Source organism: Halyomorpha halys, unplaced genomic scaffold, assembly GCF_000696795.3.
Source record: "Halyomorpha halys isolate HHAL.00 unplaced genomic scaffold, Hhal_1.1 Scaffold241.1, whole genome shotgun sequence".
In the NCBI taxonomy this organism is placed as follows: Eukaryota; Metazoa; Arthropoda; class Insecta; order Hemiptera; family Pentatomidae; genus Halyomorpha; species Halyomorpha halys.
In genome coordinates this window covers 1,160,178-1,183,420 of record NW_027105010.1, presented here as the reverse complement: position 1 = coordinate 1,183,420, position 23,243 = coordinate 1,160,178, and the positions used below count along the sequence as shown (strand labels likewise).

Here is a 23,243-nt window from a genome sequence, read left to right as displayed (position 1 = left end):
AATTAACGAGAAGACGGTCAATCAATAAAATCAATTTTATATAAACACACAGTTAATCTTTGATAACGATATAATGTCAATCATTCAATGATAAACACTAAAAATAACATAGTGTCATAACGAAAAAAAAAAAATGTATGCATACAATAAAATTAGACAAGTTTTGAATAACATTTACTCTATATAGATGATTATATTTATTCAGGGTTTCACTGATAATAAATTCAACCCCAAGTAATATTTAATACAACATTAGAGCTATATCATCACAAAGAAGCCCTCTTTTCATAAGAATATTTCTAGTTTTTTAAAATAATTACCGTCATAAACAAGTGAATAATCAAATAATGTATCAAAGCACATAATACAAATTATAAATTAAAACGCTACATCATTGTAATAAGGAACATAAGCAGCAGCTTCATAATATAAAAAATTTAAATAAATGATGATAAAACATTAATTTTTCCAAATAAATAACTAACATATTTTCTATTCTCCTAAATATTACTGGAATACTTTGGTGTAAATATCTAATATAATAAACAACATATAACCACTTATACTTTACATGACTATAATGGCAAAAACAGGCGTAGTCTCACATGCCCACACTTTTTCAAGATTTACAAAGAGTTGTTTATATGATGAGTAGGGATAATACATATAGCATTACATAAAAATACAAATTTATTATATGCTTCACAAAACACCATATCATGCCTTTTACTATGATGGCACAACTTTTGGATGCTATAATATTACAGTATTGTCTATAATTGAAAACTTATTTTCATAATAACAAATTTACATTATGCTCAAAACCGATCAAGCATAAAATATATAATTCCAGGAAATACTTCTAATAATCTATAATTTACAAGCTAGAGTTGAATTCTGTACAATAGCAAGTAAGCAAGAACTATATATATATTTGAGATAAACATATGCACTAATGGTTTAGATTTCATTATCAAGCATACGACAAATACATGAATCAAAACCAATAACTATCATATCTGTGAAAGGGGAGGGAAATATACATCACATATAGAAATAATTAGAAATATAAACGTCTTTACAAAAGATAAATGGAGTCAACATCTACAATAAATATCCCAACAAATATTTGTAAATGATAGCATCAATAATTGTTAAAAATTTAACTTCACACGAAAATATTTTATTTTCAAAGAAATAATGGAACGATATTTCATAATTATAAAAAGTGATTCAGTACACATCCAATGATTTCTTTTTTTTTTTTCTAAGAACACAAAAGAACTTGCAAGAAACAATAACATTCAACATACATGTACACTTTAACACACAATCATTAAATTGAAACACCATTCAACACAAATAGGGCAAAAATGAGTCATATTTCTCAATCACATTTTTCTATGATAACAAAACAACACCTGTAACTGAAAATTAAATATTAAATTTGTACAACAGTTAGCGACTAAATAAACAAACTGGAACCAGATTCTTATTATAATAAAATAAAAATTCCATGAAAGAGTAAAATACACAGCAATTAAAGTATTGCAAATAGAGAAAAAATAATTAAGTCGAGTAAGTAATTAACAGTAAAAGCTTCGCTATCTAGCATTACAATGACCTCAAACATACTAAAACAAAATTTAACTATGACAATATAATTAGGTAATGTATTCCATTAATTACTTCTCCTATTTCGTAAATACATATATATTAAATAGAAAAGAATAATATAAATGATTATTGTTAAATTTGTAACAAAGGCGAATTATTTTCCATAGAAATTTCAAAATTCACACAAACTTTTAAAAGCAGTACAATCCACCCAGAAGTCAGTGTCAGTACATTATGAAATTAAAATTTTAGATATAAAACATTAATTGTTTTAAATTTATGTTTAAGGAAAGCATTATCCCAATTACATTTAAAAGGCCACAGTTAATGTCAAAACAGATAAAAAAGCTTTCACTGTAGTGATTCTACTTACTAATATTTTTAAATAAATAAAAAAAAAAAAACAAATAGATTTTCAATAAATTTTAATCTTGTTTTCCAAATTATAAAAATTTCTGGAACATTTCAAACAAAAATATAACATTTAAAAAATATAAGATTATAAGGTAACTATATTAAGCATTACAAAGATTTATTTAAATACAGATCTCAGATTATCTTACACAGTTAGTTATTTTCTCATTTTAGAACTGATCAGACAGAAGTTCGCATATTTCTTGAGATACTGACTCTTTACTTGATCTTACAGTAAGCCGATACATCTGTAAACAAGTTAATGAATAATAAAATCCTGTAATTTTTGTTTTAAATAATTAACTATAAATATTCTTTATTTTCAGATTTTGAGCTCTGAAGCTGAGAATCCATTATTTATTATTAGAGCCCAGATTTTCATCCAATTGCATATGTTGTGTGCCTGTATTGCAATGTACTCACGTAATTTGTTTTGGGCAAAATTTTGTTTTGTGTATTTGACAAAAAATGCATATAATAGCATATTTTGATGATTTCAATTAAGTAAAAAAAAAAAAAGAAACATTAAAAATTAAAATGCATCATTGGAAATAAAATTTCCATTTTCAATGAACAAAACGAAACAACAAAGTAAATGCATCGTTTTCTTTAAACAAGAAATCTTGGATCGAATAATTGAATAGAAAGCTTATATTTGAAACAGAGGGAGATAAGGATCCAGAATGTCAAAAAAGTACAATAATGAGTAGTAAAATGCTAAGCAATAAGTTCACTTCCATTAACATCAATCTTAGGTCATTGTCAACTAAACTCCAACACTTTCAGGAAACAAGTTTGAAGCTCGATGGAAGTTTAAAATTATTAAATCAATTTTAAGACAGTGCTCATTGAAAATGAGTCATCATGGTCAAAAAATAGTTATTTAAACTTTTAATGACTTAAATATTACATCATGCTTATTTAAACTATATATATATATAAAGGAGATCTGAAATTTTTCTCGAAGGACAAACCTAAATGACATTACTTAAAATCATTTGAGAAATATTTTTGCAGTGTAGAAAAATGCACAATGTTATCTCTATGAAGAAGTACTTCAATATTAAATAAAATCATTCATTTGAAACCGACTATCATCTGGTACTAATAAATACAATGAGTGAAATTAATTTTCATACATATTGATACATACTTGGGCTTGCTTGTTAGGCTCTAAGCGTAGAAGACATCCTATCTGCTGAGTTCTGGTATGAACAATACCAGCACAAACAAAATTATCAGGGTTTGGGTCAATGCCATCAAGTAATTGCATTCCAAATCCAATAAGCTTTGTCCTAGTCGCCATCAAATCCATCCCTTGAGTAGCACGAAATATTAACTGCGATTTTTGGGGATTACTGTACAAATAAAATATATAAATATAATAAAACAATAATAACAAGTACTAACTATATTTTCATGAAATTTTTTAACACAAATCTTACCCTCCTAGATTCTTCCATCTTGCAAAAAATGATTCACCATTCATTTCAGTTGGTTCAAAAAACTTATTTATGAATATAGGAAGCTTAATCGTCAACTTCTGAGGAACATTATTATAAATGAATGAAATGTTCATACTAGGAGCATCTAAAAGGTTGAAATCGAGCCACATTATTTTTATAAACATTTAATGAGAAAGCAATTATCTGCCTCAAAGGTAAACAATTTCACACCTATCTGGACAATTTAGGATGAGAAAAACTTGTTTATTTCTACCCATAATTAGGATACCATAAAAAATAATTTATGAATATGGATGGATAATTTTATATGAATTTCTAAAACTACACCATCAGAAGATACTTAACTTAAACTGTTAATTAATATAAAAACCTTTAAAATTATAATTGCAAATAAAATAGTTTACCACTGAGGTAGAGAACCTTCCTTTAAGAAAAAAAAAAAAAGAAAGTAGAGATATATCTCAGTTCATGTTAACTCGCTCCAGTAAACTCCTGCAGGAGTTTAGTTTCCAACTTTAAAATTCCATTTCTAAGAAATTAATTAGGTAATTATGGCAACATTCACGAAAGATCCTGTTGATTATTGATCTAGTAAATAAGTTAGCAATATTTTATTAACCTTCAGATTCCAATCATTCAAATACTATTTTTTAATCCAATCCCCTCCTAGGATGGAGGGGAGAGGGTCTATTAATCGTTTAAGAACCAATTTATTTTATAGTTAACAAAACATTGACTATATAAGTTCTCAATAATACATAATGATTAAATTTACTTTCTTAGAATAAAATATAATAAGCTAAGTATACCAGTGTAATCTTCAACACATTCTACATTAACCATCTGTTGAATTTGTGCACCAGCATCTAATACAGGTTCTACTGGTTTAATTTGTAAACTGAGTTTTGTAACCCATTCATTAGGATTCAGAAGAGATGCTGTGAAACCCTATTTAAAAAAAAAACAACAAAAAAAATAGAAATAATAAAGATGACAATCATTTTAAGTAAATAGATAATTGATAATAATGATTAGATTTAGATCATTTTCAGTTTAAATAAACTTATTAACTTCAATGTTATCATATTATCAGAAGACTAAAACAATGCCTTGAGTCTCTGAAATACCACTAAATAACTAATCAGTCAACATTTCATCAGGATAGAAAATGCACACCAGAGACAGTAAATCACACATCAACAACTATTAGAGATAGTATATCTATCCAGAACAATGCAATATAGCTATAATTATTTAAGTTATAAATACAATAAGTTGAATTATCCTGATGATGCCTGAATAGGTATGATAATGACTGTTTAATTGGCTCCTATTTGAGAGACTTGAGGCTTTCTTTTGGGTTTCTCCAATTATTTCCAAATAATAATTTTGTTAATTTGTTTGAGTTCTTGTGCTATTTACGTAAGTTTTACAATAGAAAATATAACTATCCAATATCTCCAAACCTACTTTACAGAGAACCAACAACAAAACCATACACAAATTGAAGTGTAAGGTGTATTTCAATATTATTAAAACATTTTAAACAAACTTTTTTCTTTAACTATAAAAAATTAAATTTTTTATCCTATGAAGCATACAAAAAAACTTCATTTGAGATATTCCATGGATTGTTCCTGATTGTAGGCTGAAGGTACTTGACAAAAACTCAAATAGCTATAGGAAAGTCTGCAGGACGACCTCAGTAAAGAAAGTAACCCTAGTTGATGGTACTATATTTAGAATACGTCCAAATCTAAGTTTTTCCTAGATATCTGTAAATTTCGAAATCAGTTGGTCTGATTTGGCACAAAATCAAAAGGAAGTTGGACATAAATGTAAATGAGGCCTCGTATCAATCTTAGTAAATTCAATCCACTCCATTCACTTAAGCAAGAACAAATGTAGTTTCCTTGACACCTATATTTTGAAAAAGCCTCCTTTTATTTTGCCTAATTTTGTAGAAAAGTTGGAAATTATTGTAATCAAGGTCTATTTTAAATTAGAGCCAATATTTTTGCTTACTCATACAAAAAAATAAATTTCCTAGATACGCTTACAATCGCGAAATTAATACTATATCACAAAAACCAGTTTTTATTGAATTTTTAAAACAATTTTTTTCTTTCTTTGAAATAAGCAGCCTAAAAAACAAGGAAACTGATCTTAAAATTATTTTGTCCACCTAAATCTGTCATAAATATGGTCTACTGTGTGACATACATATATGGGAAGGTAAAATATTTTTTATTTTGATGAAAATTGGAATTTAATGGTTTTCAAGGATACTAAAAGTGAATCTAACTTCCTTTTTCCTAAAAAAACAAATTATTTAAACCTACATTACTTGAAGCATCTTTTGGATTTTCTGATTTCAAATACATTTAAACCCATTAAATACAAGGACCAATATTTGTTTACAATAATACACAAGAAAACAAAGCGATAGTATATAATTACCCACATTGTGCCATAGGAAGATAACAATATTGAAATAATTGGCACTAACTAACCCAGCAAATGGGGTAAAATATTTTTTTGGAGGGAAAAAAAAATTAATTTTTTTTTTTTTAAAACCTATAGTGTTGTTTAAAAAAAATACTAACACAAATTTTCAAAGCAATAGAAAAATAAATATTTTGGCATATAATTTTCGCCTTACTTTATTATTTTTTAAGATCACAAAAATTGCAATCTACTGGATTCCACCTATCTACACAAAACCTAACAGTGGTTCAGGTTTCTAGAAACTGCACAGATGACAAAAACTGGACATAGGCAAACAAATTAGAACTAGAGATATCAAATACAATGTTTGAGAAGTTCTACTTTATTTAAAACTACTTTTTCTCTCATATAATAGAAATCGAAAAGGTATTGATATGGTTGGGAAGAGTAGAAATTAAGCCTTCCAACAGTTGCAGAAATGTAGGATTTGGAAAATATCCTGCATATTTATGAATCTTTACGTGAACATCAAAATCAGCAGAAGAAAATCTCCCATAAAATCAAGTCCAAAATTCCTGTATGTTGATTTTTAAGATAATTCGTATTCACAGCTTTAAAAGGATGCTAAAAGCAAATATGCCTCCCTTTTTCTTAAGAAAGATTTTTTTGGTTAGTTATATTCAAAGCGTCTTTTGATTTTCTATAATTTTTTATCAACTTATTTATTTATAACTAAAAAATGGTGATTCCTACCTTAAACTATCATTTTTGTTTTTTATTTTTCCAATTTTACATAAAAAGATGAATAGATTAGTATATAATAAACTTAAAATTCATACAGAGCAAAAGTAGAAAACAATTATATATAAAATTGCTAAAATTATATAAAATATTTTGTCTGCTCCCAGGGCAAACTAGGGAGGTCGTAAAATAATTACACTCAGATATGTGTCTAATATTGTTTTTATGGCCACATTTCTGGTTATTTCATATATATGGGGGAGGGTCAAGTTTTCATTTCATGGGACCACCACAGAGATAAAAGTCGACTCCCCAGGCCTGATTCGAACCGGTGCCGCTGCAGTTCCCAGGTTGCAAAGACCTATGTCTTAACTTCCTGAGGTACAGAGAGTCCTAACGTGTCTCATATTTTATGACCTATATCATAGTTTCTTTGTGAAACTGTAGATTGGAAATAGCTAGTACTATTTTAAAGTTTAATTGAAATTGGTGATCCCACAATCGTAATCTTCACTTCTTAGACATTTATGTCTAGAACAAAATTTATAGTACTATATTCTCCAATTTTTTAAATTATTTTAAGCACTGAATGGACTCTAACACTTGTTAAAGTACAAAGCCTAGCAAAGTTACAAAAAAATAATACTTTGGTCCTATGACATCTTGTTGTGACTCCCTAAAGTTATAAATTAAACGGAGATATAGAAATTTTTAGACTTTTCAGATTTTTTATTTATAACTTCAAAATAGTGATTACTATCAAAAACTTTCATATTCAGGAATTAAAGAACATTAAATTCCATTTCAAATTTCATGCTAGAATTGAGACTGAAATGAAGTTCGAAACACCTTTCTAACAACCTTGACAAAATTTGACTTCTGAAAGCATATACTTTGGAAAAGGCTATTCGATATTAAAAATATTTGAATGAGTTTTCATCATCAAATGTTTTGTTCATTAAGAACCTTATGTTTAGACTGCACAAATATACAAATAAAAATGCCCTATTTCTAGTGATAAGCTTTGCAGAAGACGAAAAAGCTTGCCTTTCAGTTGCAAATTTACATCTTAAGTAATTAACTAAGAAGCTAATATACTGAATTAAAAACTCATTAATAAAGTTTAAGTTAATTAATTCAAGAGTTAACTACACCTCAAAAGAATTTTCAGTCAGAAAAAAGAATATTGACTTTTTTATACTTAAGCTTAAGTTGATTTTCTCTTAGTAATATAACTAAGAAATATCCTTAGTAATTAAAAACAACCATATAAATATTGCTAACTCAGAAGATGGAATTTTGTCAAAGAATAAGAAAAGCCCAAATGAGTAAACCCAGGTGTACTTATTTCATACCTGCTCAGATGTACTGGTGGCATGAGATGAAAAATAATAATAAGGATCTCAGCCAAGTAATAATGATTAGGCCCAACTATTAATCAAATATCTTAAGGACCAAAATGTAAAATTTGTTTACCAAAGGATACCCTTTGGGTTTATTTATACATATAAATAAACACAAAGGGTTTTCTTTAAGAAAACCAATAGTAAAGAAAGTTTAAGAAGATCTCAAAGCAAAAAAAAAAAATCATAAAAAATTCCAATACAGAAAAAGAGAAAATTGAAAATTTTTGTTTTTTAAGCATCAATTTTTTTATTGAATAAGAAGCAATAATTACAAAACTGTTTTAGTAAGGTAATTCTAAGTTATAGTTATAGAAACCAAATTTTCCTAAAAAATAATAAAAATTTTTTTTTAAACCATTTGAATGGTTTAAAACCCCCCATTATTGGCTGGTTTTCAAACAGCTAATAGGAAGATATTTTCAAAGAAGGATTTACATAGAAAATGTAATTATAAAAAGATTTTATATCTTCATATTTTTTAACATCTGATACATCCTTAAGGCATAAATAACAAAAAAACCATAAACTATTTTTTACATTGGCACTTTTCGAGCAAACAGTGCATAATATTGACCAAATATAAAAGAAAAATCATTAACAAATTCAATTTCCCGTGAAAATTAGTCTTCATAACTCAGAATCAGTAATCATAAGAGTTTATCATAATGATCAAGATATCTGAAGTATGATGAGGGATTCTAATGGGAAATGGAATTATCATATGTACTTACATGGCTGACTTTTTTTGAGTTATGTTATAATGGTAATAATATTTTGTTATTTATTGGTGCAATAAATAAATAATTGAATTAATAAACCCTTATGCAATAATTTATGACATTTTTGAATTTTATCTGCATGTTTTACAACTGGGACAGTTTTTAAGGGTTTTTTTCTTGGATTCCCTGAATTTTTTGGAAAAAAATGAAGAGACATAATATGGAAGAAAAACATTTGAGAAATAATAAAGATAAAAAATTAATAATGGTTTAAAAAAAATATCTTTGCAAAAACCTAGTTATGTGATCAAGGTAAAATAAGATTTGGCCAAAGAAACTCTCATAATATGCTTGCAGCAGATTCAAATTTAACATTAATAGAACCTTGCTTCCACTTGATATGGAAAATCTAATGACAGTAACAAGGAGAACTTTCTCATACAAAAGCATCCATTAATTAAAATTTATCAAGGTATTTAAAGTTGATAGTGAAATATTTTATGATTTTAAATATAAAATATTACGTTATAAATACCTGCAGAGGAAAAGATGTCTTATTTCCATAAAATAATCCCAACCTTCCTAAATTTTGTCTAAATTCACATTTGACACCAATTTGAATCAAGTCATTTTCAAATAAAACTCCATTATTCTTACATATAAACCTATAAGAGAAGAAATAATTATAACTTTCTGGAGCACATCAGTAAAACCAACATTACTAAATAAATAACTCTTACTTTTTAGGATTATAGGTATTTTGCTGAATAGTACTAGACTGAGTATTATTGATGGAATTTCCACTACTATAAATATCACTAACTAGAACATCTAAAAGGACACCGGTGTTAGTTGGAGCTGGAGGAGTTGAAAGTCCCAGGAGGTCAGTAGCTGAATTATTTGTAGTGGCAGAGGCATTCTGTCAAAAGATGATTACTTAACATTTGATTAAATTTACAATATTAATGATATAACTAATAAATAATGGTAGAAGAATTTTTTATCATAATCTTATGATAAACAACTAAGAAAAATTAATTTACTAGTAAATATAATAATAATAAGTCTTTATTTATATGTGAATACAAAAATAAATTATTCTTGGGAAAAAATTAAAGAACAAAATAGTGAATATAAACGGTAAACATATCCAAATATAGATCTTCCCGTATGGGAGACTAGAGTTTTTTTTGCAGAGATCAGCCAAACCTTAAAACCGGAGTTGCTGGCATTTAGTTTTCCTCAATTTCCTATCTCGAGCATGCCTCATCCATAATGAACCGCAACACTGCTTTGCTATTTCGTCGGCCCAATGCTTGCGTTGTTGTCCCCTTCGTCTCTTACTGTCCAGGGGGATCCGCCTCGCCCAACTGTCTTCAGATTTCCTCATGAGATGGCCTGCCCAGGTCCACTTCATTTTTCTACCATAGCTTATGGCGTCGGTAAGCATGGTTTCTTTTATTAATCGAACCGAGCTAACTTTATCCTTTAGAGAGACTCCAAGCATTATACGTTCTATTCTTCATTGATAGACCTTAAAGTTCCTCTCTATATTCTAGGTCAGAGACCATGTTTGGCATCCATAAGTAAGTGCTAGGACAATAAAGCTGTTGAATACAATTGTTTTGTACCTTATATCTAGATGGCTTTTAAAAATATATCCGATACTCCAAAATTTCTTCCATGCTTTACCTATTCTGGATTCAATTTCCTTGGCATCGCTATTCACAAATGAAATTATTAGCCCCACATAAATTACTTCATCGGGATCTCACTAAATGGAATGAAGGTGAACATGTTAAGATTTACAGACGACATGGTTTTGATAGCAAGCTCAGAGGAAGAACTAGTGCTAATGATCAATCAGTTAAAAGAAAAAAGTTCTCCATGGATTGATATTGAACACTCAAAAAACTGTCATAATGACCAATGGCCCTTCAGAAACTATTTGACATAACATCATGGGCATGAACATTTCCGATAAAAAACTAGTAAATATACAAATGGAATAATAATAATAGGTTGGACAATAATAGTAGGAAAAGACTGAACACATTTCTAAAACAAGATAGAATGTCAAATCAGGCTGAGATGAGTTCTTAGCAATATAATCCAAGAACTTGTATCAAAACCGAATTCAACTCCTGGCAGAAAGAGGGTTTCAAGTAATTGATAGCGATGGCCTCAGTTTTAAAGAATGTTATTTATACGAAGATTTCATACTGAGATTTAAATTAAACTCATTTTTAGCATAAACATTTTTATAACAACTTAGGACAGTTAGTGGTTTTCAACTACTCAAGAACCTAAAAATTAAAATTTATTTAGAATTTAAATATTTAATGGAATATATTATTTAGGGACATTTATGCAAATATAAATACAATTTTAATATGATATTAAAAAATATAACACATAGAAAAAAAATTATCCAATATCTAAAACTAATTGAAATTAATCTTACTAAATTATTTGAGTTATGATTGGTGGTATGTTCAGATGAATTCATATTATGTGTCAGGGCAGGGCGGATTTCATTTTCTGGTACTCTCCCAGGTTTCTTTTTCTTCAGAACAGCTAAAATTGATGATTCCCTTTCAGGAAATGATGGCATTTCTTCTAAAACAGTTGCCTACAAAGCACAACTTAATTTTAAAAAATTGAAAAAAAAAATTATTAAAAAATACTGTTATATTAACACATTGTAGTTAGGACACGTAAAATTACGTTTTTCGCAAACTGTGCATCACTCAGTAATATGTTTTTTATGGAATGGTGGTAGAATGCGGGAAACGGGGCTAATACGAGTTACTAAATGTGTGTATGTTTGTTAAGCCACTTATTTATACATAGTACTACGCAGTTATAAACATTCCCACAATAGATTAGGTATGGGACTGTAAGGTCATAAATAATAACGATAATTGGGCTCATTACAACACATTGCGACATACAGACCTGTGAATTTACGAATTTTGAGTAGTTTTATTTGTAGTGAATTCGGGTAGTTATCGGTATTTAGACGTCTCCTTAGGAAGAATGGTATTTTCTACATTGCAAACCTATATCATTTTCAAAAATCATGAGTTTTTTTTTGTGATATTTTGTTTTTTTTATAATTATTTCAAGTCGAATTTGTTATCAAACGCTTTCAATAATTGTTTTTCCTGTGGAAGTGGTATAGTTATTTTTTATACATAAATACTCTAAATACTGATAAAATGAGAAACAGTTACGACAAAAGTGACCAGGAAATCTGTGCGGACAATTTGTCAGATTATTCAAGTGATATTGATAGGCAGAGTGAGGGAGGAGGTTAGTGACGATGAAGACATTATTCCACGACCTTAAAGATTTATCTGTCGAACTATTCCATCTGAGCCTGAATGAAGTTCGGCAGAAGAATGGTCATTGACTGATAATCCTCCGATCTTAGAGAAGTCGCCCTGGGATAAATGTTGATACTGTTCCCGAATCTATAACCGATGTGTTGAACTTGTTTATTGGAGATGACTTGTTCATATATTATGTAGAAAATCGAATAGGTATTATTACGAAAATTAAATAATTTCAAAATACCTCAAAAAAAGTATGAAATGAAATCGGAAATGAAGAAATTTTTGGGACTAATTATTTTCATGGGGCAAGTTCGAAAAGATAGAAGAGATTGAACCATAGATAGATCCTTGCACAGAAACGCCATTCTTCACAAAAACAATATCTAGAAATAGATTTTGGCAAATATTGAAGGCTTGGCATTTCAATGATCATGAAAATATCAACGATGAATCAGATCGATTGACCAAAGTCAGGCCCATAATTATTTTCTCTCAAAATTTTTGAACATATAGAAACCTAAACAGGAAATATCCTTGGATGAAGGATTTATACCTTGGAGAGGACGGTCAATTGTTAAAGTTTAAAATGCGGGAAAATTCATAAAATACGGCATACTAGTGAGAATATTATGTGAGATACAGGATACATCTATAATTTTGCAATTTATTCTGGTCAGGGGTTACATCTGATAGAGACAATACAGACAGTTGTATCTCCATATACAGGTGTCTGGCACCACCTGTACATGGATAATTATTATAATAGTGTTGATAACACTCAAGCCCTTTTGCGAAAAAAAAATTATGGTATGTGGAACCATCAGAAAAAAATAGAGGTTTACTGGAGTGTCTAAAAAAGACAAATCTCAGAAAAGAACAGACAATCTTTCGCCATAAAGGGGATAATATTTTACTTCAAATCTGGCAATCAAAGAAAGAAGTGGGCCTTATTTCGTCTATACATTCGGTGGAAATGAAAGAGAGTCACAATATTGACAGAACAATATGCCAAAAAATAACCAAACCAAATTGATTGATTACAACAACTTAATGAAAGGTACCGACTGTGCAGATCAGTATTTGTCTTACTATTCAATACTACAAAAGACGATAAAATGGACAAAACAAATTACAATGTACATGATAAATTGTGCATTGTTCAATTCCTTTGTTGTCTATAATTAAAAAAAAAAGCAACTAAGTAAAATATAAGAAATTTTTATATGAAGTAGCTTCGCATTGGGTTACTGATTCAGTTTGAACCGAAGATAACAATCAATCAAGAGCCAGGACCGTCCACTTTCAGGAAAAAGACACCTAAACAAGATCCACCAGGAAGATTGTCGATGGATATGAAAAAACACATTCTAGAAAAACTTGTTGGAACAGGAAAGAAAAAATTTGCGCAAATACAATGTCGCGTGTGTGCTTCTCAAAAAGTGCGAAGTGAAACTTGTTTTAAGTGTAAATTTTGTGGCATACCTCTTCATAGAGGTAAATGTTTTGAGCGCTTTCACACTACAAAACATTATTAGTGTTCATTATTTATTTCATTAAGTTATTTGTTGATTGAAAAATTTTGGTAATAACTAATATTGACAAAATTTATAAATTTTTCCTTTTTTTTTTTACCTTCAACTGTATATTCTATATTCATTTATACAAAAAGTGCCTATCTTTCATAATAATGATGAAGAATACATTCTAAGCTGAATCAATTTCATAAAAAAATTCAAAGTAGTTTTCAATTTATAGTGATTTTACATAACAAACAACAAAATTTGCGAGGATTTTTCAAAAAATCTCCCACTCCTGCCATAACTTACTGATGCAAAGCACCTGACAACAATGTGTTAAGGGAGCAACAGCAGCCATAAGGTTCTCAATAAGTTCAGTGAGGATCTCATCTCATTAATGCAATATATTTTATGATCTATTATTTTAGAATTTTTTTTATCAAATCTGGTTGAACTAACTAAATAATTAATACTGTGATTAATAGATTTAAACCTTTAAAAAATGGACAGAAATATTAAATTGAACAGAGAAATAGGGCCAAACAAGAAAATAGGAAAGAATTGAACAAAATAAGGTGAATTTAATGAGAAAGTATGATTGAAAAAGTTAGATAATTTGAAATTATAAAAATGCTTTATTTAATTAGAGGAGAGTTTCTGTGAATAATGAACAATAATTTGAAAGATAAATATAAAAATATACCAAAACATCTGTAGAAGCAATAATGCTCAACTGAAGATATTCAGAAGCTCTTTGCTGTAATTCAGCATCAGCACTACGAAGATTACTGTGTTGTCGAAAAACTTCTTGAACAACTTGTTTCACTTCAGGAAACAAATTTACAAACTTAACATATGTTGATAGGAGTAAAGCCCTTGTCATTGGAGAGCAAAGGTGATACTGAAAAAAAAAAAAAAGTTACATATATTAAATTACACAGGAATTAGAATAATTGGACACATATATTTAGAATCCTAAGGGCACATACACACTTTAACATTCACCCAGAATAAACAAGCGTTCTTCCTATTTTGCTCAGATGAGTAAAAATTGAACTCTGAGACTCATGAAACACTAAGCACTATAGTTTTGGGTTCTAGAGGGACCCTAAACTATTTTTTCACTTACTATCTCACATTAATGAATAGGAAATTAAAACTTGATATATTAATATGTTTTAGGGTGCTGACAATGAATTTCACATGTGGTTAAGTTTTAGCTGGACTTTTATTGTATTGGAATTAATAAAAAATGTTAATGAAAAAAGTTATTATCCTTTACATGATTTATATCGCAATATAAATACAATAGAGCATTGATTTTCAGCACAGGAATAGGTTGAGTGATTATAGATACCTTTGGACAACTGCAATATCTGAGGAATTGACATAAAAAATACAGTGGAAATGCTTATGACACAACAGTGCTCAGACTGGATTACCTTTGAATGTAGAAGTTGAAACTGTACAATAGGAGCAGATCTTTTATCTCCAGCAATTAAATTTCCAAATTCTCCTAATATATAACCACCAACCTTCACCATATTTTCATGACAAGCAGGTGCCTGAAGAGCCTAAATGAAAAAAATATACATAGTAAAAATATAACATCAAAAGAAAGTAAAAAACGACAAAGCAATATTGGTTTATTTATTTGGGGGCTGATGTCCACATAAAATAAGTTACATGAATGATATATCATCATGATAACTATATCATAGCACTAGGTCAAAAGAGTTTAGCCTTAGTTAGATTGAATATTTTTCTTCATTTAATAATAAAAAATAAATAGATGCGATACATAAATAATAAAACTTAATAAATACATACAATTTTTCACATTTATTAAGGGTAAATGGAAATTATGGTTCTTAAAAAGATAGCAGACAGGAGAAAAGGAGATTACGGGAGTAGTAGAACTATGATAATATACCTCAAAAACAGTTTTAGCAGCGTAGCCTTGGACATCATCACGGTTAATTACTATTTGAATCACTCTGTACCAGACTTCTTCAGAAACATAATCTCCAGCTATTCGAATAAGATTGAGTATAACATCAACATACCAAGTATAGTCAGTAGCATATTTTTCAGCTAATATTGCAACTTTCAACACCTAAAAATATTAAGAACTTAATGTAATAAAATAGTGGAAAACTGAAATTTGAAAAATGGTAATTCTATGAGTAAAAGATAAGAATTACAAGTAAAATAATGAAATAGTAAAATAGCGGACAGAGATAAAAAAATTATAAAATAATAATAAAGAAGAAAAAAAAAATGTTTCAATTTCTAAGTAATTAGAACATCAAACCTGTAGATTTATCTCATACATAATATTTACTGTAATTATGAATAAGTGTTTACCACTTCTGCTTAAGAAATAAGCAGATAAAGAGAGATTTTTATTCACTTACCATTTCTTCTCTTATAGAATAATCAGCAGTTTCAAGATAATTTAACATTTCTTGAACAATTTCTTCAGCATTACTTCTATCACACATAGCATATAACAAATCAACAGCCTGTTGTCTAACTGATACATCCTTTTCCATCTATAACATGAAATACTTGGAGTAATACATGTTACTATTGTATAATACATAAGGAGAGCCAAGCTGGAACAAGTATTTTTGTCAGTTCAGTAATATATGGTAATAAAATTCTTTGGAAGCGAGAGAGGGATTGTATAGTAGTAATTTTGCAGAAAACTGCACAGTCACTAAGAAAAATCAATTCCTCCAGAAACTCAAGGAGTGCTTTATTGATACAAAACTTTTACAGAAGAATTTGGAATCAAGAAAGAGCATCAGTCGTCCATGGATCATTGAAATTCTTTGATGCTTTGAAAGTGTACATCAATTTTTAAATCAAGTGACACATATATTATTAGTTACCAACAACCTTTAATTATCTAATGATACAATTTTTTCTGCCATTTACTAATTTCACTGAAAATTATTTTTAAAAATCATTAAATAAACTGCTTAAACATTAAATATTTTAAACTTTGCTCAAAAAGTCAATAAAAAACTTATTTAGAAAACAAATAATTTTAAAAAGTTTTACAAAGCAGTAAAAAAAAAAAAAAAAAAAAAATGAAGATGCACCCATGAGGTACAGCAAGATAAAATACATTATTTTTTAGTCAGAGAAAAATCATACTTTGTGTTTGTTGAAACTATGGAAAAACTGAGTTCTTTGAGCTGATAGATAGAAAAAACTTTCTTTTGTTCAAAATACTATTAATATAATGATAATACACTTAGTGAATTCGCATGTTCAAGATACAATATTTCCCTCATCTGCATCTAATTTGTCGCAGTATTGTTGTATGAGTCAGAATTATACTAAGATACACTAATGCAGCTCAATCAATGACTGAATATTCTTGAAATGTCCAAATATATGGAATAAACACAATAGTGTTTTTATTATGTCCTGTGGGCAAGAAAGAAAAATTAACTTATATAATTCAGAAAGAATGATTTCAACCCCAAGTGTTTCATAAATAAGATTTGTTCTTTCTCTGCAATGTAATTCCAATAACTAATTCTGCAGGATGTGGTCAATAGTCACTTACTTCATAATGCATCCACCATTATTTAAATATTATTTATTAGCAAACAAACCCAAGATAATCAGCTTTTGTTTTTTATAAAAAAAGACATTAATGAAAAACTGACATTACCAATAGTATGACTTAATGAATTATAAATGCTAAGTGTATACCTTCATTGACACAATCACAACTTCTTGATGTTTTTTAACAGCTTCATGACTAAATTCTGATGTGGCTAGTAGACACATGGATTCAAGGGCTAAATAACGAAGATTGGTCTCCCGATTTGATAAGAATTGACCTAATTGGTTACAGGCTCTCACCAATAGGTTAGGCTCACTGAAATGCAAAATTAAAAAATATTTTGTTAAAGCTGCAGTACTTTCATGATTTGCCAGAAATTTAAAATTGACTCCACGATCCATAGAACAGCTGATAACAAATCATATGATATATGATAAATATATTTTTCATTAATTTATTAAAAACTTAATAGCTTCGACTTTATTTTTAAACCTACTGGTAAACTTAAATTCTCATTTACTACATACATCACTCAGAACCAAGAATTGGTTAGTATATAATTTTATATCTAAGGTTTCATAATACAGAACATATTTAGGTACTTTTGGGAACAAAAGACTAATTATAGGCTTCAATTTAATAAATTAAATAAAACAAGTAATTATAAAAATTATAATACAATACAATCTTAAAGGTAGAATTAACTGGTGAAAATACTTTCCTGAGTAAAAGACTATTAAATAGTAGCTCAAAGTAATACAAATAATACAGAATTAATGTACATTTTACAAAAAAATTAAATGAATGACAATTTAATCATTATTATAAGCCATACCTGTCATTGTGAATAATGAGACTGATAGCTTCAAACAAAACAGCATTTTTTGCATTGGAATGTTGAACTTTTTTTGATTTAGGGGGTTCTTGTGCTTTATTAAGAATTGTTTCCAAACATTCATTCAGTCTTCCACGAACTCCAGGATCCTCTAAACACAAATTTTAATTTTAATAAATGAATAAAAACCAGAAATTGATTATTTTAAAGCATACAATAAAATGGACCTGGCGGAGTATAATTTTGTAATAGCCGCAAAAGTTTAACAGAAAGCCAAGGTGCTGGTACAAAATAGTAGGTGTAATCTTGTAAATCAGTATAACTTGATGTTACAATCTGTAATAAAAAGTATTTAATTATAAATACTACAGTATTAACTATACAAACATTAGTAGTGGCTGTATAGGTCCTCAATGGAGGACTTGAGCCAAAAAAAAAACAAAAAAAAAAAAAACATTAGTAGTGCTTTTAAATAGAAATGTTCAGAAATATATTAACAAAAAAATAAGAATTAAGAAAACTTTAATAAATATAATCAAATATTAATACAACTAACAAATACACAATCATCATGATCATATCGCACAGTAACTACTATGGCCAAATATAAAGCTGTCATTAAAAAAAAATCTACCAATAAAATTGAATTGAACCACTAAATAAAGTTGAATAAAAATGAAATACTAAATATAATTAATAAAAATTAGTCCTTCATTAATAATTATTTTAAAAAATCTAAACCCACTCAATAAAATTAATAAGCAAAATTTTCTGATAAGGCAGTTCACAAAGTAGTTATGCGACTTTTGCAGCCAACAATCTGAAAATATTGGAGTAAGTCATACACAAAGGGATAGTTATTGCTATGTTGAACATTGAACTTATGACTCATTGTTTCCCTATGTGCATAGTGTTTAATAATAATTTAGTTAAAAAAAAAAAAATATCTCCAATTTTGTTCCTACCTTTCATTAATTTTGTATTAGATCATTTTTATATTTTATAACACAATATGTTTAATGTCAAGCCTGTGAAAAAATATGGTTTAAAGTAGGGTGTTCAGTCATCCTGTAATGAGGTTTTCTGACAAAAGGGCAGCTCTAGCATTATTAATTATCTTCCTTTTGCCTCAAGAGCACATTATTTATTGCTAGGTGCAATACATCATTACTACTATACTATCACTTAATAAGAACTAGTACCCTCAGTTTTCAAGAGATGCCCCCTCCCCTTCCCTCCTTGGGAAAAAGACTTCAGGTATGTCACCACTTTATGAAGATACACAAACAATTCCCAGATCTGCCTTAGCAAAGTGTACATTCAAAATTACAGATAATTCTTTATAAACTCAAATGATAACTTTTTACATATAGTTGACATGGTTGCATGGTAACCAGTTTCTTTCACTAGCTTCACACCTAATTTTTTAATATAAATAAATCTCCAGTTTATCCTAAATACAATAATTGAGGTGGTAGGTGCAAGAAGGGTCCATAAGCTAAATCTGTCATTTGAGATACTGACATTCAAATATTTTATCGCATCAAAGCAGTGACTTGTTCAATGATTTTTTTTTTTTTTTAATGTGGTCTTTCTGTAAAGCAAACATTCTGAAGAAACAATTCATTGAACTGGTCATTGCTCTGAAGTGATAAAATGTTTGAATATATGAACCACAAATCAATGATTTGTTGTTAAAGCCCTTCTTACACCCACCTCCTGAATTATTCAGATTTATTTCTATTCGTCATTAAATAGTCAACCCATTATTTATAGAAGAATTAATTAATTAAATATTTATTTCTTAGCATTCAGATAGTTTAATGCATTGAATACACACTATAAGATTACAAGATAGTTTAAGTTCTAGACTAGGACACCCACAATGAATTATCTTAGTGTTTACTTGCCATATTAGTGCAACTAAGATGAATTGTGAAATATTCAAGTTGAAAACTAATCATAAAGAGATAGATTGTAGTAAATTACAACTATAACAGCTTTATTTAAACACCAAATTAGATTTGCATAAATAACAAAGACCCTTAATTTAAATAGATTCAAATTGTAATAAACCAAGATAAACATCATTTTTATATATCTAACTAAATAAATTTTATTGTATAATACCAGATAAGTTAATGAATTATAAGAAAAACATAAAACTTACTCTACTTAATCTAGAAACAGCCAAACTGATACAGCCTTTATATTCATCAGGATTGCGCTTTACTAGAGCATCAATTAATGAAGCAGCAGCGGTAACCACTCCTAAATGTTGATCATTTAGTAAATGGACTATTCGAGATGTCCATTCTCCTCCAGGAATAATTTCTTGGGATGTTCGAAAAAGGCGAAGTAAACACAAAGCAGCAGATTGTTTCACAACATCCATAGTATCTCTAAAAAAAAAATAATAAAATAAAAGTTATTAAAAATTGGTTTGTTCTTCTTTGGTTCATTTCATTTGTTCATCATTCATTTTAGTTAAATTTATTTTATGAATTAATATAAATACTAAAAGTAAGAGAAATGAAAGTTCACACAAAGAAGTAATGAGTGATCACAATTGGTGGAGACATTTGTTACAAACTATAAATGATGAGTATTCAGATAGTTAAATTACTTTGATTATGTATACAAAAAGGTTAGGAAATTATTAAAGCTTTGAAAAAAGAGATATTATAGTTAGGTTAAGGAATGATTTTTTGTATCAATCAAGACAATGAAGTTGACCTTAATTTCAGTATACTAATGATACTGTGTTAAAAAAAAAAAAAAAAAAAAAAAATCAACACTTTTATCTAACAATTCCAATGTACAATAGCAAGAGCATTGTATATTAAATAATAAGGGTTTACAATATGAACCTTCTTTTACCTCGAACATCACTAACTCATAAAACGTAAACTGGTAAATATGTCAGCTAAATTTACTAATATTCTGTAAATAGTAAATTGTTTTGTGGACATAATTTGTACCAGAGTTACACCACTTCACTTGCGCTTTTCACCCATATTCCAGCATCATAAAATTTACCAATTTTCCATATTTGATAACTAATTGTGCATCCATAATTTTTACCAATATTAAATTAGTTCACTTTTAGTTTTTATATTATTATAGTATTACAGCCAAATAAATTTAACTAATTTATTTAAAATGGAGAGGAACAAGGAAAAAAAATTTAATGTTATTTAAAATTTGCAATAACTACCATGAACACTTATTGCAAATCATATAACCACAAATAAAGAAGATTATTATTATTAGTGTTTTACCCTGAAACAAGCAGCTTAGGAATGTCATAACCAAAAGCTTCAGCCATTTCCCTGCTCCCGATGTTTGCTATACACTGCATAGCAAGATTAACATGGATTGGGTTTCTGTAAATTAAATGTTAACATTAATAAAACTCATCCTCTACATAGCTAACAATTAGGTTAAAAGAAACATAAACATACTTACCTTGATGCTAAATCATTCTTTATACTTTGAATAATTAAGTTAATTAAATCACTATTAGTATTAACTAGGACTGATATAAACAGATATCCCTGGAAAAAAAAATCAATCAAGTTAAAATAACTATACTAAATAAAAACAAAATAAACAAGATTAATCATCTATGTAAATCATTGACAAGTATAATCCCCCAAAAAAATTCAACACTAGTAGGTGTTTCTCTGAGCAGCAATTAAGAACTCTGCTAGTCCTAGCTCACACACAATGTCATTTTCTTCTTGCTTATATTTTCTCTTCTACTCATTTTTCTTTATTTAAATTTTTTTAATGTCGCTATTTACTTAATTCTGAGTCATATTTATATAAGTTGCAATCCATGGATCTTAACCTGATTTAGAGAAATTATCAAATTTGACATCATAGTTCAATAATATACAATTTTCAAGTTCTTACTTATTTTTAAGAAAACATTATTTAAAAGGAAATATAGGAATGTATCATTACACCATGGGATACTTGTGACGATAATGGCTCGGCCGATTTTTATTATAGATGGCTCAAATTATTCAACTAGAAAGTGTGAATGTTTTGAAACAAGTCAAGCTCAAGATCCTGAAAATGATTGCTTTAAATTTGTTTTGACTGTCCATCTGTGCTTACATAACAGTATTTTAAGCAAAAGACTAAACCAATTCAAAGGTATTATTGCTTAAATTACGCAGTGATATTCCAAGAATGTTTAGAACAATTTGAGCGCAAAATGTTGAAAAAACATGTTTGGTCTGTCTGTTTCTGAATATTTAACTTTTCTATTGAGGCCTGCAGGTTCCCACCAAAAATTTGTAACCAGAATAAAACATATGTTCATGTACACCCAAGCTATGAGTTCTCTGCAGGTAAAATTCAGGGTTAATAGAAGTTTGTGGATAGCTGAATCTTAACTGTAAAGCTTAAGTGATATTTTCCAGTGGGGCAGCATAATTACTTATTATGTAAATTGTAACCAAAAAGACACTCGTTACAAAGTATACAGCTTTACCAATTGTGAGTGTTAAATAGAGTTTCTTGATATTATATTTTTTATAAGAATGAGCATGATATTGCTTATATTTCGAATGTATTAAAAAGAAGAAGGAAACTTACCTAGTGCGGGAATTTTATATAATATGTGTTTCATATTATATAAAATTCCCGCACAAAGTATTGAAAAACTTATGCCACGGTATGATAAATCTCTCAATTTGAATGACGATTATGTAGAAAAATAGCTGAAGAGTGTACCTTTCATATGTATATAATAAACTTTGAGTTTTTCAATTTGTGAATTGTTTATTTCAAAATGTTTGTTACTTTCTGGACAGCCCTTGTATAATATAATAGGGGATGGTATTGTGTAATATGATAATAAATAAACTACATAAACGAACTGAGTATTTATTTACAATTTATTGCAATGATTTGATTAAAATTATTGTAATGATCCAGATAAATGGTTTGCCATAAAATATGGTTTACATTATGAATTGTTACCAAATATATCATAATAGCTTGATTTGGATGATTCATATCGTGGATTTGTCTTTGCCATGTGTGTTGTCATAGTCATGGGTGTTTTCTCACCCTCGGAGTTCCATTTCTAAAGAGCCCTTCTTAGGACTTCTCCAAGTCCATGCTCTTCTCTAGCCCGTCTT

At 28.4% G+C, this 23,243-nt stretch overlaps 1 protein-coding gene across 2 annotated transcripts in view; it reads right to left on the bottom strand.

The window, feature by feature from the left end:
* Positions 1-2,025: 2,025 nt before the first annotated feature.
* Positions 2,026-23,243, bottom strand: part of AP-2alpha (adaptor protein complex 2, subunit alpha) — a 30,959-nt gene continuing 9,741 nt past the window's right edge. Inside the window, exons 4-20 of one of the 2 annotated variants that reach the window (XM_014419541.2) lie at positions 21,556-21,644; positions 21,369-21,473; positions 20,258-20,489; positions 18,315-18,423; positions 18,088-18,238; positions 17,399-17,567; positions 16,084-16,221; positions 15,600-15,782; positions 15,109-15,240; positions 14,370-14,567; positions 11,276-11,443; positions 9,552-9,730; positions 9,347-9,476; positions 4,307-4,445; positions 3,477-3,621; positions 3,185-3,389; positions 2,026-2,279 (exon numbers count right to left, since the gene is read on the bottom strand). In XM_014419541.2, coding sequence (XP_014275027.1) covers positions 2,202-2,279; positions 3,185-3,389; positions 3,477-3,621; positions 4,307-4,445; positions 9,347-9,476; positions 9,552-9,730; positions 11,276-11,443; positions 14,370-14,567; positions 15,109-15,240; positions 15,600-15,782; positions 16,084-16,221; positions 17,399-17,567; positions 18,088-18,238; positions 18,315-18,423; positions 20,258-20,489; positions 21,369-21,473; positions 21,556-21,644 — 2,550 coding nt within the window. In that variant the 3' untranslated portion in view covers positions 2,026-2,201. The remainder of the gene's footprint in view (positions 2,280-3,184; positions 3,390-3,476; positions 3,622-4,306; positions 4,446-9,346; positions 9,477-9,551; positions 9,731-11,275; positions 11,444-14,369; positions 14,568-15,108; positions 15,241-15,599; positions 15,783-16,083; positions 16,222-17,398; positions 17,568-18,087; positions 18,239-18,314; positions 18,424-20,257; positions 20,490-21,368; positions 21,474-21,555; positions 21,645-23,243) is intronic. The other variant, XM_067047339.1, reaches the window with a different exon arrangement.